Source organism: Narcine bancroftii, chromosome 2, assembly GCF_036971445.1.
Source record: "Narcine bancroftii isolate sNarBan1 chromosome 2, sNarBan1.hap1, whole genome shotgun sequence".
NCBI lineage: Eukaryota > Metazoa > Chordata > Chondrichthyes > Torpediniformes > Narcinidae > Narcine > Narcine bancroftii.
In genome coordinates, this window is record NC_091470.1 from 198,212,654 (window position 1) to 198,225,876 (window position 13,223).

The 13,223-nt window shown below is 45.8% G+C and overlaps 1 protein-coding gene across 2 annotated transcripts in view; it reads right to left on the minus strand.

Moving 5' to 3' along the window:
• LOC138754944 (eukaryotic translation initiation factor 4E type 2-like) overlaps positions 1–13,223 on the minus strand; it is a 31,221-nt gene that overhangs the window by 6,074 nt on the left and 11,924 nt on the right. Inside the window, exons 4-7 of one of the 2 annotated variants that reach the window (XR_011351964.1) lie at positions 8,200–8,304; positions 7,956–8,108; positions 4,755–4,891; positions 296–780 (exon numbers count right to left, since the gene is read on the minus strand). Coding sequence is in view for 1 of the 2 variants with exons in the window: in XM_069919982.1 (XP_069776083.1) it covers positions 741–780; positions 4,755–4,891; positions 7,956–8,108; positions 8,200–8,304 (435 nt within the window). In the remaining variant the exon portion in view is untranslated. Of the gene's footprint in view, positions 1–199; positions 781–4,754; positions 4,892–7,955; positions 8,109–8,199; positions 8,305–13,223 lie in introns of those variants that run through there. The other variant, XM_069919982.1, reaches the window with a different exon arrangement.

A 13,223-nucleotide genomic window follows, 5' to 3' on the forward strand; every position in this document is an offset into this window, starting at 1 on the left:
TTTGCTTTTTACAGCATCCACTGTTTGCAGTAAGTGAAAGATTTTTTTGGGGGGGGAGGGGGATTGTCTTATACAGAGGATATCGCTCAAAACCAACATTTTAAGTGGAGATTCCAGGATCATCCTATACATGTTGTCCTATACCATGGCATGTACAGTAAGTTGTTAACAATTGACACCCATGTGCATTATTTTAAAGTAATGTTAATGTTTTTATTTTAAACATGTTACTACACCCCTCTGAGGCTACGATGTTTAATACTAACACAGAAAATCTTTCTGCAATATTATTTACCTAGTGTAGTTTGAAAACTGTCACCATTTCAGCTGTACTCCATCACAGCAAAGGGAATTCAAGCAGGCGGCGCAAGACAATCATTGTTCTACCCTGAGAGTGCAGGCTTAAGGCAACAAATCCAGGCAGACCTCACAGCATGAGGTCACAACTTGCCCACGGAAAGGTAAAGACAATCTGATAACTCGGAAGAGATGGTGCTCTCAGGCTACATGTTCTGATCCCGTGTGGTTGACAAGAAACCTGCTGAATGTTCCTCAACTGTGTTGAACGAAGGGAGTGATGAAAAATACAGAAATACAATGGGTTCTGCTTGGATGGGGAATAAATAACGGCAAGGTAAGTCGGTGTCCAACACCAATCCACGTTTCGCTCTGAGCTTTGCCGCTCTGCCATTTGCCACTCTCTTGCCTTGTCTGAATTATATGCTCCGTGGGATTGTGCATCACACTGCGATCTTTGTGTTCCGGAAGCTTGAATTGTCCCTGAAACAAAAGATGAAACCAAGACTCAATGGCAGTTTGTGGATTTTGAAGCATATCGAAAAGTGATGCTCATAGGACATAGAACACTACTGCACAATACAAGCCCTTCGCCCCTCGATGTTGACCCATATATTCCTTTTTGACTATTTTAGCTTTCAGACTTACAAAATCCAATAAAGAAAGCCATTCATGTACAAAAGCATGCCCAAAGTCCATAGTTGTCCCAACCCAACCCCCCAACCAGCCATGGCGAATACATTCCAAAAACTTATCTCAATCCGACCCAAATATTCTTTACAAAAAATGTACTTAACCCTCACTACCTCATACCCCTATATTTTTCCATATGTCTTAAAAGCTCCTAGTGTTCCAGTCTTCACCACCACCCCCACCAAGGCATTTCAGACACCCACCACTCCCTGTGTGTAAAACCTGACGCCTCCCCTAAACCTCCCTCCTTTCACTTTGAACACACATCCTCTGGGGTTTGCTACTTGCGGCCTAGGAGCAGGTGCCGGCCTTCCACCCTATCTATGCCTCTCATAATATTCTGTGAAGCCTCCTCTCATCCTTCTACGCTCCAAAGAGAAAAAACCCAGCTCTGCGAACCTTGCCTCAAGTGACTTATTTTCCAAATCAGGCAACATCCTGGTAAATCTTCTCTGACTCCTCTCCACAGCTTCCACATCCTTCCTATAATGAGGTGACCAGAACTGAGTATAGTTTCACCAGAGATTTGTAGAGTTGCAACATGACCTCTCAACTCTTGAACTCAATTCCCCTATTAATGAAGCCCACTGGCCTTCTTAACTATCCTATCAACCTGTACGGTGACCTTGAGGGATGTATGGATTTGGACCCCAAGGTCCCTCTGTTCATCCACACTCTTAAGTAACTGACCATTAACCCTGTTCTCACCCTTCTGGTTTGACTTTCCGAAATGCACCACCACACACTTATCCAGATTGAACCAATCTGCCCAACTCTGCATCCTGTCTATATCCTTTTGTAACCTACAACAACCTTCAGCACCGTCCACAACTCCTGCAACCATCGTGTCATCTGCAAACTTACTCACCCAACCTTTCACCTTTTCATCTAGGTCACTGATAAAAAATGACAGAGAGCAGGGGTTCCAGAACAGATCCCTGCGGAACTCCACTAGTCACTGACCTCCAGGCAGAATATTTTCTTCATGCTAGTCAATTGTTTTTCCACACAGCCAAGGTTTCCATGTCTCAGACTTTCTGAACAAGTCTCTCATGGGGAACCTTGTCAAATGCCTTACTAAAATCCATATAGACCATATCTACCACCCTTCCCTCGTCAATCTCCCTGAGGCACACCGCTAGTCACAGGCCTCCAGTTTGAGAAGCACCATCGCTCTCTGGCTTTTCCCATCCAGCCATTGTCAAAGTCAGTTCACTACTTCACCATGAATACTGAGTGCCTGAACCTTCCTAACCAAACTCACATGCGGGATCTTGTCAAAGACCTTATTAAAGTCCATGTGGACAACATCGACAGCCTTTCCTTTGTTAACTTTCCCAGTAACCTCCTTGAAAAACCCTATAAGATTAGTTAAACATGACCTACCACACACAAAGCCACGTTGACTATTCCTAAACAGTTTCTGGCTATCCAAGTAATTGTATATCCAATCTCTAAGAACACCTTTCTTCCATACTTCTCACCTACCGACTACATACTTTTTTTGGGGGGTAAAACGCAGGATTCTGTTGACACTGTGGTTAAGTGAAAAAACACAAACTCTGGAGAAACTCAGCAAGTCAAACAGTGCCTTTATGTAGTAAAGGTGAAGAGCCCTTCATCAAGGTGTGGGGGAACCTGAAAGTTGTCCGAACAAAAGGGGGAAGGGGAAGGGGGGTGGTGAGGGTGGGAGATGATAGGTGGTGGGGGGGTGCATAACACCGCAGAGGGGGGAGGAGTCTAGGCTGGGTGGAGAGAGAAAAGGAAGTAGGAACTGGAATAACTAGTTAAGGGGGGGAGAAGGGGGAAAAGCAAGCTTTGTTCGGTCATTTCTCATGTTCCCCCACACCTTGATGAAGGGCCCAAGCCCGAAACATTGGTGATGAATCTTCACCGTTGCTACATAAAGGCACTGTTTGACCTGCTGAGTTTCTCCAGCATTTGTATGTTTTCTAACATACTTTTTTTTAATGGTTTTAGTCCATGCCGAACCCCCTTAAATGGACTGTGGCCCACAGTGGAGCCCCTGATGAGAATGGTTGATCTAAAATAGATTGGTCGTCACTCATTTAGGACTTGCTAAAGAGAGCAAAATAAATTAATTATCCTTCATAGGTGGGTGACGACATTCAAAGATGTTAGCCTTTAAATGCCACCTTAAGGCCTAGTTTGTGTAATCTCTTGCACTGATTTTGATCACATTCCACAAAGATGCACAAAACCGCACTCTTAAAATGGTCCCCGACCATTTTTAAACCTACACTGCACACTCTCATCAAATGCAGTTATAAATGATGGTGGGAAGAATACCACAAATGGAGTGTCGACTAGTTATTTTGCCATAATATTTCAAAGCTAATACAGTACATCCCTGGTATCAGGCACCTATGGGGATTGGGAGATGCTGGATAAATATATTTTCCAGTTGCTTGAGACTGCATGGTGCATGATTGGCGAACTAATGGCAATTTTAAATTTCCATATTTTGTACCTCTTTATTTTCCACAATTTTTGCCGCTGCTTGAAGCTGCCAGTTGCTTGAATTCTGGATAACAGGGGATTTACTGTACTAATGTACCATTCACATTCAATATCCCTGTATCTTCACATATTTATTTAATTTTCCAGGAAAGAAAACATCACAAAATTTCTCTCATTCCAAAGAAATTTCTCCTTAATCTTTGTGACAATTACCAACTAATGATTTTTGGTCACCATGGAACAATACAGCACAGAACCAGACCCTCTGGCCCTTGTAGTCTGTGCTGAACTATTTTTATGTTTGGTCCCATTGACCTGCACCCAGTCCATACCCCTATCATCCATGTACCTGTCCAAATTCTTCTTAAAAATTAAAATGGATCCCGCATTCACCACTTCAGCTGGCAGCTCGTTCCACACTCCCACTGCTCTCTGTTCCCTCTAACCCAATGAGGTATGGTGGTTCTCAACCTTTTTCTTTCTACTCACATCTCTCTTTAAGTAATCCCTATGCCATCAGTGCTCTGTGGTTAATAAGAGATTGCTTAAGATGGTATGTGGGTAGAAAGAAAAAGGTTGAAAACCCCTGTACCTCATTGACTCATTATGTGCACCGTTTCAGAGCTCCAAAGGAAATGGGCCAATGGCAATTTTTCTCAAGCGAAATAATTCTGTAACAATTGGGTCTAGAGCAGTGGTTCCCAACATACCCTTCCCACTTTCGTCCCACCCACCTTAAGCAATCCCTTACTAATCACAGAGCACTGATGCCCTTGAGATTGCTTAAGTGGGATGTGGGTAGAAAGAAAAAGTTTGAAAACGACTGTTTTAATCTTATGTAATTGACTCATTATTATGTACGGTTTCAGAACTCCAATGGAAATGGGTCAATGACAATTTTTCTCAAGCAAAATATTTCAGTAACAATTGGGTCTAGAGCAGTGGTTCTCAACCTTCCCTTTCCACTCATATCCCACCTTGAGCAATCCCTGACTAATCACAGAGCGTAAGGCAGACAGAGACACTTTGCCCAGTGTCCCCTCACAGAAACCCACAGCACCTGGTGTTCCTGGGTGGTCTCCCCTCCAAGTAACGACCAGTCCTAAGCCTGCTTAGCTTCTGAGGTCAGACAATCCCAGCCATATTTAGGCTATTACCAGCCTCCACCTGTTCATCCCCCTCCCGCCTTCTCGTAACGTCCTGCAATCACTCCAAGACGTCTTTGACCCTAACACCAGTCTACTGTTGAGTTCTCGACAGAAATCATGGTGAGGCAATCTTACTTAATGCTATCTGTATGTGTCTTGTACTCCATAATGGTGCTAGGGGGCAAGTTCAATACACGGCGCAAGGTGTCACGTATCCGAGCAGTGGTTGCTTGATCACTAGCTGTTTTGTTCCACACGGATATTATATCCTCCTGCATGTAAAAGTTAAGGGAGAACGTTTCATACAATTTTCAACACATTCAGAATAACACTTCGACAAGCAAAGATTTTCATGAACTCAGCAATAGTGAAGGGTAGAGTTGCGCATTTGATTAGGGAGAACATTGTCCGCAGACAGAATATTCTTTGGGGTTGATAGACTGAGGGTAAAACTTAGGATTGAATCCCACGCCGTCTGTGAGGAGTCTGTATGTTCTCTCCATGTCTGCGTGGGGTTTTCCCTGGGGGTTCTGGTTTACCTCCCACCCTTCAAAAACCTACCGGGTGTGTAGGTTAATTGGGTGGACCAAGATGGCCTGTAACCATGCTGTATGTCTAAAGAAAAAATGTGATCACTTTGATGGGATTCTACAATAGGTTCCGCAAACAGAACTGTGATAGTACAGATTCTATCACCAATGTGTACATGTACAGATTGTAGTGCAGGATGACTGTGATTGGCTCAGACTGTAGCCATGCCTACTGGTAGGTCTTAAAGGGTTGCTCCTAGCCAGACCAGGTCATTCTGGACTGGTCGACCTACATGTGATACGCTCCAGTCTTCTAGTTAATAAAAGCCTTGGTTTGGATCAACAAGCCTTTGATTCTTTCGATGTGCTCTACAAGAACATAGTGCACTGCAGCACAGTATAGCCCATGATGTTGTGCTGACCTGTACAAACCTACCCAACAAATTCAACCTTCCCTACATCATGCCCATAATCCTCTATTTATCTTGCATCCATATGCCTGGTTAAATGCCCCTATTGTCCAGCTTCCACCACCACAACACGGGCAATGCATTCCAGGGACCCACTACTCTCTGTATTTTTAAAAAAAATGTGCTCCTGATGTCTCCCCTAAACTTTCTGCCCCGTCAGGGGTACATTTGTCCTCTCGTGTTTGCTAGTCTCGTCCTGGGAAAAGGCGCTGGCTGTCCACCCTATCAATGCCTCTCATAATCTTGAAAACTCTATAAAGTCACCTAAATACTTAACTAGAACTAGAGGTGCAAATGTCCTGGGAGGTCATTTTAACTTCCCTAATATTGACTGGGACTCTTGCAATGTGAGAAGCTTAGACAGGGTACAATGTGTTAAGTGTGTCCAGGAAAGCTTTCTCAAGAAATTTGTTGGTGGGATTTACTAGAGTGGTGGTGGGGGGGGGCAACACTTTATTATCTCATGGGAAAAGAGGCGAGGCAAATGACTGAAGTGTCAGTGGGGGAAAATTTTGGGTCCAAGTGGCCATTATTGTTAAATGGTGGCACTCCCAGAGGGCACTGCTGCTGTGGTCCTGGGGAGATTGAAGACACAGTACTCCCCTGCGGGGTGCAACCACTGTCGTCGGCGCTAGCCTTTTAATGGAGCCAGCTGTGGTTTTATTTAAGATTCTGTGGCCCAACATGGTCTGCGATCGGCAGCGTCCACAAGGGGTTGCAGACTCCAGGGAAGCACCTAGAAAACGGGGAGACAACCCCCGTTGGAGAAGGAAAAGCAGAAAAGATTACCCATGGGACAGTGACCATGGTGGCGGTCAAGTAAGAGGTCCTGCGGCTAAAGAAGTCACAGGCAGCGGCTGTTGATGATTCGAGGCAAGGAACCCACGGGGGCTGCCGGCTGCTGTCAAAGGATTCACACTGGGCTGCAGACTGCTGGAAACTGGCTCCTGACTGGCTGAAAGGGTGCCAGGTGACGGAACTGGGACATGGGAGGATGCCGAGGGTGTTGAACAATCCCTGATTGCGACGGAGGTTCGGGTCTGGAGCTTGGGTTGCAGATGATCTGCACTGGACTCTGTGTGGCTGCAGAGGCTGTGGGAGTGCTAGGAGGCGAATCCATGGACACTCGGTGACTGAGGCGACTCTCTTTTACCTTTCTTTTTTTGATTGTAAGAGGAACCCGGAAATTTCTGCTGAGGGCAAATCTATTTTACAGTCGACTAAAAGCAAATCTGTATAATATTTCACTGTTTTTATTATATGACAATAAAAGGAATCTTGGATCTTAATTCCATTTGTTTTAAAATAGTTAATGCAGATAGGTCTGGTTCACATCTCCTAGATCTGGTTCACATCTCCTAGGTCTGGTTCACGTCTCCTAGATCTGGTTCACATCTCCTAGGTCAGGTTCACATCGCCTAGGTCTGGTTCACATCGCCTAGGTCTGATTCACGTCTCCTAGGTCTGGTTCACGTCTCCTAGAGCTGGTTCACATCTCCTAGGTCAGGTTCACATCGCCTAGGTCTGGTTCACATCGCCTAGGTCTGGTTCACATCTTCTAGGTCTGGTTCACATCTCCTAGGTCTGGTTCACATCTCCTAGGTCTGGTTCACATCTCCTAGGTCTGGTTCACATCTCCTACATTTGGTTCACATCTCCTAAGTCTGGTTCACATCTCCTAGATTACAGCAAGGCTAACTTTGAAGGAACTCATATAGGAATTAGACAGGAAATTGCTACGTTTGAATGGGAGAGGCTGTTTGAAGACAAAGGGGTCATCTAGCAAGTGAGAAACTTTTACAAGTAAGATCAGGATTGAAGGCCGTCCACTTCGAACATAGAAATTTCTACAAGCCAGAGGGTGGAGGTGAACCTGTGGAAGGTGTTGCTGCAGGCGTGTCATTAGGTCAATTTAAGGCAGAGGTGGGGCATCAAAGATTATGGGGAGAAAGTCAGGCAGTGGGGCTGAGTGGATCAGCTCATGATTGAATGGCGAGGCAGTCTCAATGGGCTGAGTGCCTTACTTCTCTGCCAAATTTTTGGTCACTCTTTTTCTGTTAGACATAGCACCACGGCAACAGGCCCTTTTGGCCCAAGAGCCCATGCCACCCCAAATGCAGCAATTCTATCCCCGGTACATTTTTGGGAGGGAGGTGGTGGGAGGAAACCCACACAGATACGGGGAGAAAGTACAAACTGCAGCGCCGGATTCGGACATGATATAGTAGTGCCACCATGGTTTCCAGCAATGGCTTTTGTGTTTGTCCCTTTACGTGCTCTGAAGCGCCCTTGTGATTTTTTACTTCCCTCTAAAAGGTTTGCCAGCACTGACGTACTTGAAACCGGATTGAAACCACCACTCCACAGATTTCCTCTCCAACCATAAATTGCTCTCCCAACATGGCTAGGATGATATTTTCCCAGAATCGGGATGCCAGGCCTTTGCGCAAACGTATTATCCACTTTCCTCCATTCTTGTTGGCTTCATCCTGCAAGGGGATAAATTGTGCAGCTTTGGTTGAACATCTTGGGCTTGCGTACCAATAAATTGAAGGCAAAAGGAACATTTTGTATACTCACTTCCCACATGGGTTTGATACCCTCCTTGAACAGGTGAAAATCACTGTGCCCTGTTAAATCACCTGGCCGCACCAAATGGCTGTAGAACTTCCAGAACTGTTCTACCTGGAAGAGAAATGTCAAAGCCCACAATCAACAGCAATCCAATCTCATGAATCGTAGGGCCAGCGCAAGAAGCACCAGCTGATTTTTATTGACAAAGAAATATAGTAAAAACCCTGCTATCCAGCACCCTTGGGGATTGGTAATGCCGGATAAGTGAAATTTCCGGTTGCTCAAGATCACGTGTGGCGTGATTGCCGAACTAATGTCAAGACACACCAATTTTAAACTTCCATTTTTTTTACCTATTTATTTTCCACCTTGCTGGTTGCTTGAATTCTGGATAACAGGGTTTACAGTATTTATTACTTTGATGCTTTACTTATTTATTAATGGGTACAGCATGTCAAGGCACATCAGTCAAGTATAATCAAATAAAAATCAAGATTGCACCAGCTAAAGATAGGAAATGACTTTTCCTCATGATTTGGGAGTTAAAAAGCATCAGATAGTGAGAGAGAGAGAGAAAGAGAGAAACCAAGAGGGGGAGAGAGAGAGAGAATGCAAGAGGAGAGAGAGAGAGAAAGCAAGAGGGAGAGAGAAAAAGCAATAGGGAGAGAGAGAGAAAGCAAGAGAGAGAGAGAAATCCTTTCTCATTTAGGCATTCAATTTCTCAGACCAACACGCACAAGAATGGTCTTGCTCGGGCTTTCAGACTCTCATCCTTCACACCACCCATCACCTGTCCAGATTTGCTTTGCTGCTTGGATTCATGACATTTCTTACAACATACTTCAAGCAAAAAAAAACAGTTGGGTTTTGATTCTAATTACTGGAATATCTCTCATTACCAAAAATTAACATAAATAATTTTTTTTGGGGGGACAGGAAATATTACACTGATTAATTTCTTTAATCAGTAAATAACTGCTTTTTTTTTTATAAATTAAGCCACAAGTGATCAACCAAAATAAGCTCTTCCCTCATTTTATCTGTGGCATAGTGTGGAAGGGAACATGACTTTAATCAAGTAGACACCAAGACAGAAGAGGGTGAGGGAGTAACTCACTCAAAGTTGTTGGAATGTAATAAGGATGTGTCTTTATCAGTTTCCTGCTTTTCATTCTGTCTTGTAACCGTACTGTGCGAGAGGGAGTCCTGTAGGAATTGATTAAAGACTTGTTTGTTTCGGGTTATGAAAGCTTGTTCTCTGCCTGATACGGGCAGAGTCTCTGTTGTGGATTCCCCAAGGTTAACCTCGTCAATAAACTCTTCTGAAACGATCTCCCAGGCTATGTTTTCTATTTAAATAATTACAGAGTCCCGAAGAAATCAGCGACAGAATCTGACACTGCGAGCAGGGTCCTCGTTTGCAGGATCATGGACAGAAGTGAGCGGGCGACGGCACTGACCAAGAACCTAGCTGAAAGGGTCACACACCAAGACTCCTGTATAGAAGAGTGAGGTGAACATCAAGACCTCTGCGAGGATGGAGTGAGACGATAATAAGACTTAGGTAAATTGAACTCTAAAGCAACCCGGGGCGACTACGTGGAAGGAAGAGACACCGGTGACGCGCATAAAGGTAGAAGAAAATTTTTGTCGCTTTGCTATTTTGTGTATCCTAATTCTGTTAAGACCGCAGACAGATGGGAAACCGTCAGACTAAAGAGACAGAGCCCGGTCGAGCGGCTAGTTCCGTTCCCGGGATAAAGCCTAAGCCTGCCATGGGAAGATCTACGAAGGCGAGATCGAAACAACAATGCAAAACGAAAAGACTGGTAGGAGACCCACTGCAGCCTCCGGGCTCACCAGCGGACATCGTAATGAACGAGACGGGTAACTGGGACTATGCCGTACCGTTCAGTAACAATCTCTATGGATGGTACCACGGAGACTGGCCATATGGGGGAACACTTGACTTAAAAGTAATATCCTACTTCAAAGATGATGTTCAGTCAGGAGGGGATCCCACGTGGGATGTTAATTATTTTAGAGACTGTTTTATAGCCTGGACCAAGGTGGCAGGGCGCCACCAACCGTGGCCTAAATTGCCGCAGAGTAAATCGCCTTCAAGCCCCACGAACCAAGTGCCTCCATATCCCGACCCGAACATGAGGGCCCCCCAACCTGTCCCGCTGTATCCACGATTGCCCACAAACTATGACAGGAAAGGATGGAATGATCTAATTCAGACCGCCGTCGCCTATGGCCACCAACAAGGCTGGTCCAATACCTCCATCCGTACCCGTTCCCGCAAGTGTCCCGCCCGCACCCCTGGATGAGGCCACGCAGCCCAGGAATTCCCCAGTGAGAGGCACCTCCCGAGGATGGAGGAGGGTGCTGAGGAAGAGGAAGGGGATCCCAGGACGCAGGTCTGTACCCGGAGTCAGAACAAAGCTGGTCTATCTGATTCTACTACTCGATACTCTAGAGCAGGGGTGTCAAACTCAAATTCACGGAGGGCCAAAATTAAAAACTTGGACTAAGTCGAGGGCCGAACTAAATATTTATTGAAAATTTTCAACAACATCTGCATGTTTTCTCTTCTTTCAACATATGTAATGTTAAACTTTAGGATATACCTTTAGGAGGATAATGTTACAGGTCAGGAGTAGGTAGCTCAAGTTCACTCTTTGCTTGACCTGAGGGAAACATATTTGGTCCCTGTGGAGATGTAGTCAGCATTCACAGGCTGTGTCCATTTTGGCTTGCATCAGGACTCAGCATTCCCTGCTCACTCCTCAGGCTCTAGGCCTCTATTCACCCTCGACCCACCATCCCTCTACCTGACCAGTCCTTTGCCCAACCTCTACTCACCCCTCACTCCACTCGATCTGCCTCTACCCACCCCATCCTACACACGCCCCTCTACTGCCTCTCCCCTCAACCTGTTCCTCCCTCTACCCGTCTCTCAACCTCTAATCACCCCTCCCCTACTTGCCCTGCCCCTCCCCTTTTACCTCTTCCCTATCCACCCCTCCTTCTACTCATCCCTCCCTCTAACTGCCCCTCACACCACCATAACTTCCCCTGCCCATTACTCCTCACCTATACCCTCTGCCCACCCCTGCTTACCCACCCACTCAGGCCCAGCGCGCTGTCAATCAGCCTTTGCGGAACAGCGGGGGCCGTGGGCAGCCTGCCGTGTCCGCACCGCACGACAGGTGGGAGAAGTGACTGGTTGTGCGGGGAGCCTTCCAACTGGCTTGCCGGCTGATGACATCGACAGACTTCTCGTGTTACAATTTTGTTTTCCCCGTTCTCAAAGTTTGCACGGTCAACCTGCAACACTCTTGCTCCCTCCGCGTCCTGTGGATCTGATGCTCGGGTGTTATTAGGATTCCCAGCAGAAGGTTTGTGGAACTTTACCATTCTGGATTCCTTTTTGAGAATATTCTGGCCATCTTTTAAGGGGGATGGTTTTAGGGGGGAGGGGATAGTTAGGGGGTGGGGAAGGATGTGCAATGAAGGGGGAGGATGGTGGGGGTGACATTACCAAAAAAAAGCATCGGCTCTTGCTGCAGGGCGGGCCACCTCTAATACATTTTTGAAATGATCTTGCGGGCCAAATATAATTATATCGCGGGCCAAATTTGGCCCACGGGCCAGAGTTTGACATGTGTGCTCTAGAGTTATAATAGGCAACACCCCAATCTTGAAACCCTGGATGCCAGCTGAGGCGTGGGATATAAATACTAATGCCCTTGACCCTGTTAAGGCCCCCACTAGATTTCACCACTGGCTGGACCAGACATGCCATCTTTACCTCCCAGGAGAGTTTTGGTCGTTACTTCAGGCTGCTTACAGCTCTCAATGGCAGGCAGTGAAAGAATCATTCACTGTACCGCCTAGAGAGAACGAGGATTGGAGAACAATGGCGGATAATGGGAATGAATCCATGGTTCATTGGTTGCAAAACAGGGGAAGAGAAGCTATCATGCGGAATGCCAAAAGACATGGGGATATTGAGAGGTCACCCGCTGTCTCCAGAAAACGGGATACGAGATTATGGAATTCACAATTCGATTTTAAAACACCTGGGAGGAAAATGCTGGGGTGCCTCAACATGATAACCAGACTTTGGCAGTACAAACCTTGCTGAATTGTATGCTGCCCCAAAATGCAAAAATATATAAGATGAAGCAATTGGATTGTCAAGGAAAGAACTGGGCAGATATTATCACGGTATTGGCTATTATGGACAGGGAAGGACTGTTTACGCAAAAGGAAAAGCAAGCCGGACAGTTTTATATGCACATGAAGGGAGAAGAGGACAAGGTAGATCCCGAGATAAGGGTAACGATCAGTGCTGCAACTGCGGAAAAAGGGGCCATTGGGCAGACCTGCGTCCTGGGATCCCCTTCCTCTTCCTCAGCGCCCTCCTCAATCCTCGGGAGGTGCCCTCTCACTGGGGGATCCCTGGGCTGCTCTCTGTTGTGGACTCTCCAAGGTTAACCTCGTCAATCAACTCTTCTAAAATGATCTCCCGGGCTGTGTTTTCTATTTAAATAAATATAGGGTCCTGAAGAAATTGGCGACACATAGGACCAACATTTCCATCTATTCTTTTCAGAAAGAACTTTCTTTGCAATCGCTGGTTTAAATCTTGCTGAGCATGAGCGAGGTGAACAATCAACTCTTTCATGCTCCCATCTGAAATTAATGGAGAGAAAATTGTAGCCAAATTCTTTTCAACATGGTAACAGGCCCTTCAGGCCCACAAGCTCAGGCCCACCAATTCACCTGCAGTCCGTGTGCATTTTGAAGGGTGGGGGTGTGAGAGAATAAGTTGTGTTTTATATTGATATAGATATGATTTTGGGAGATATAGTGTGGCAGGTTTTTTTTGGGCAGGTCACATACAAACATTTCAAAACAAATCTCATTTAAAATACTGGAGCTCTGCTCAAGCCAGACAGGGTGCCCTCCGAATGCTTTGAAGAGTGCCCAAGGGACTTCACTAATGGATTGTTGTTTTG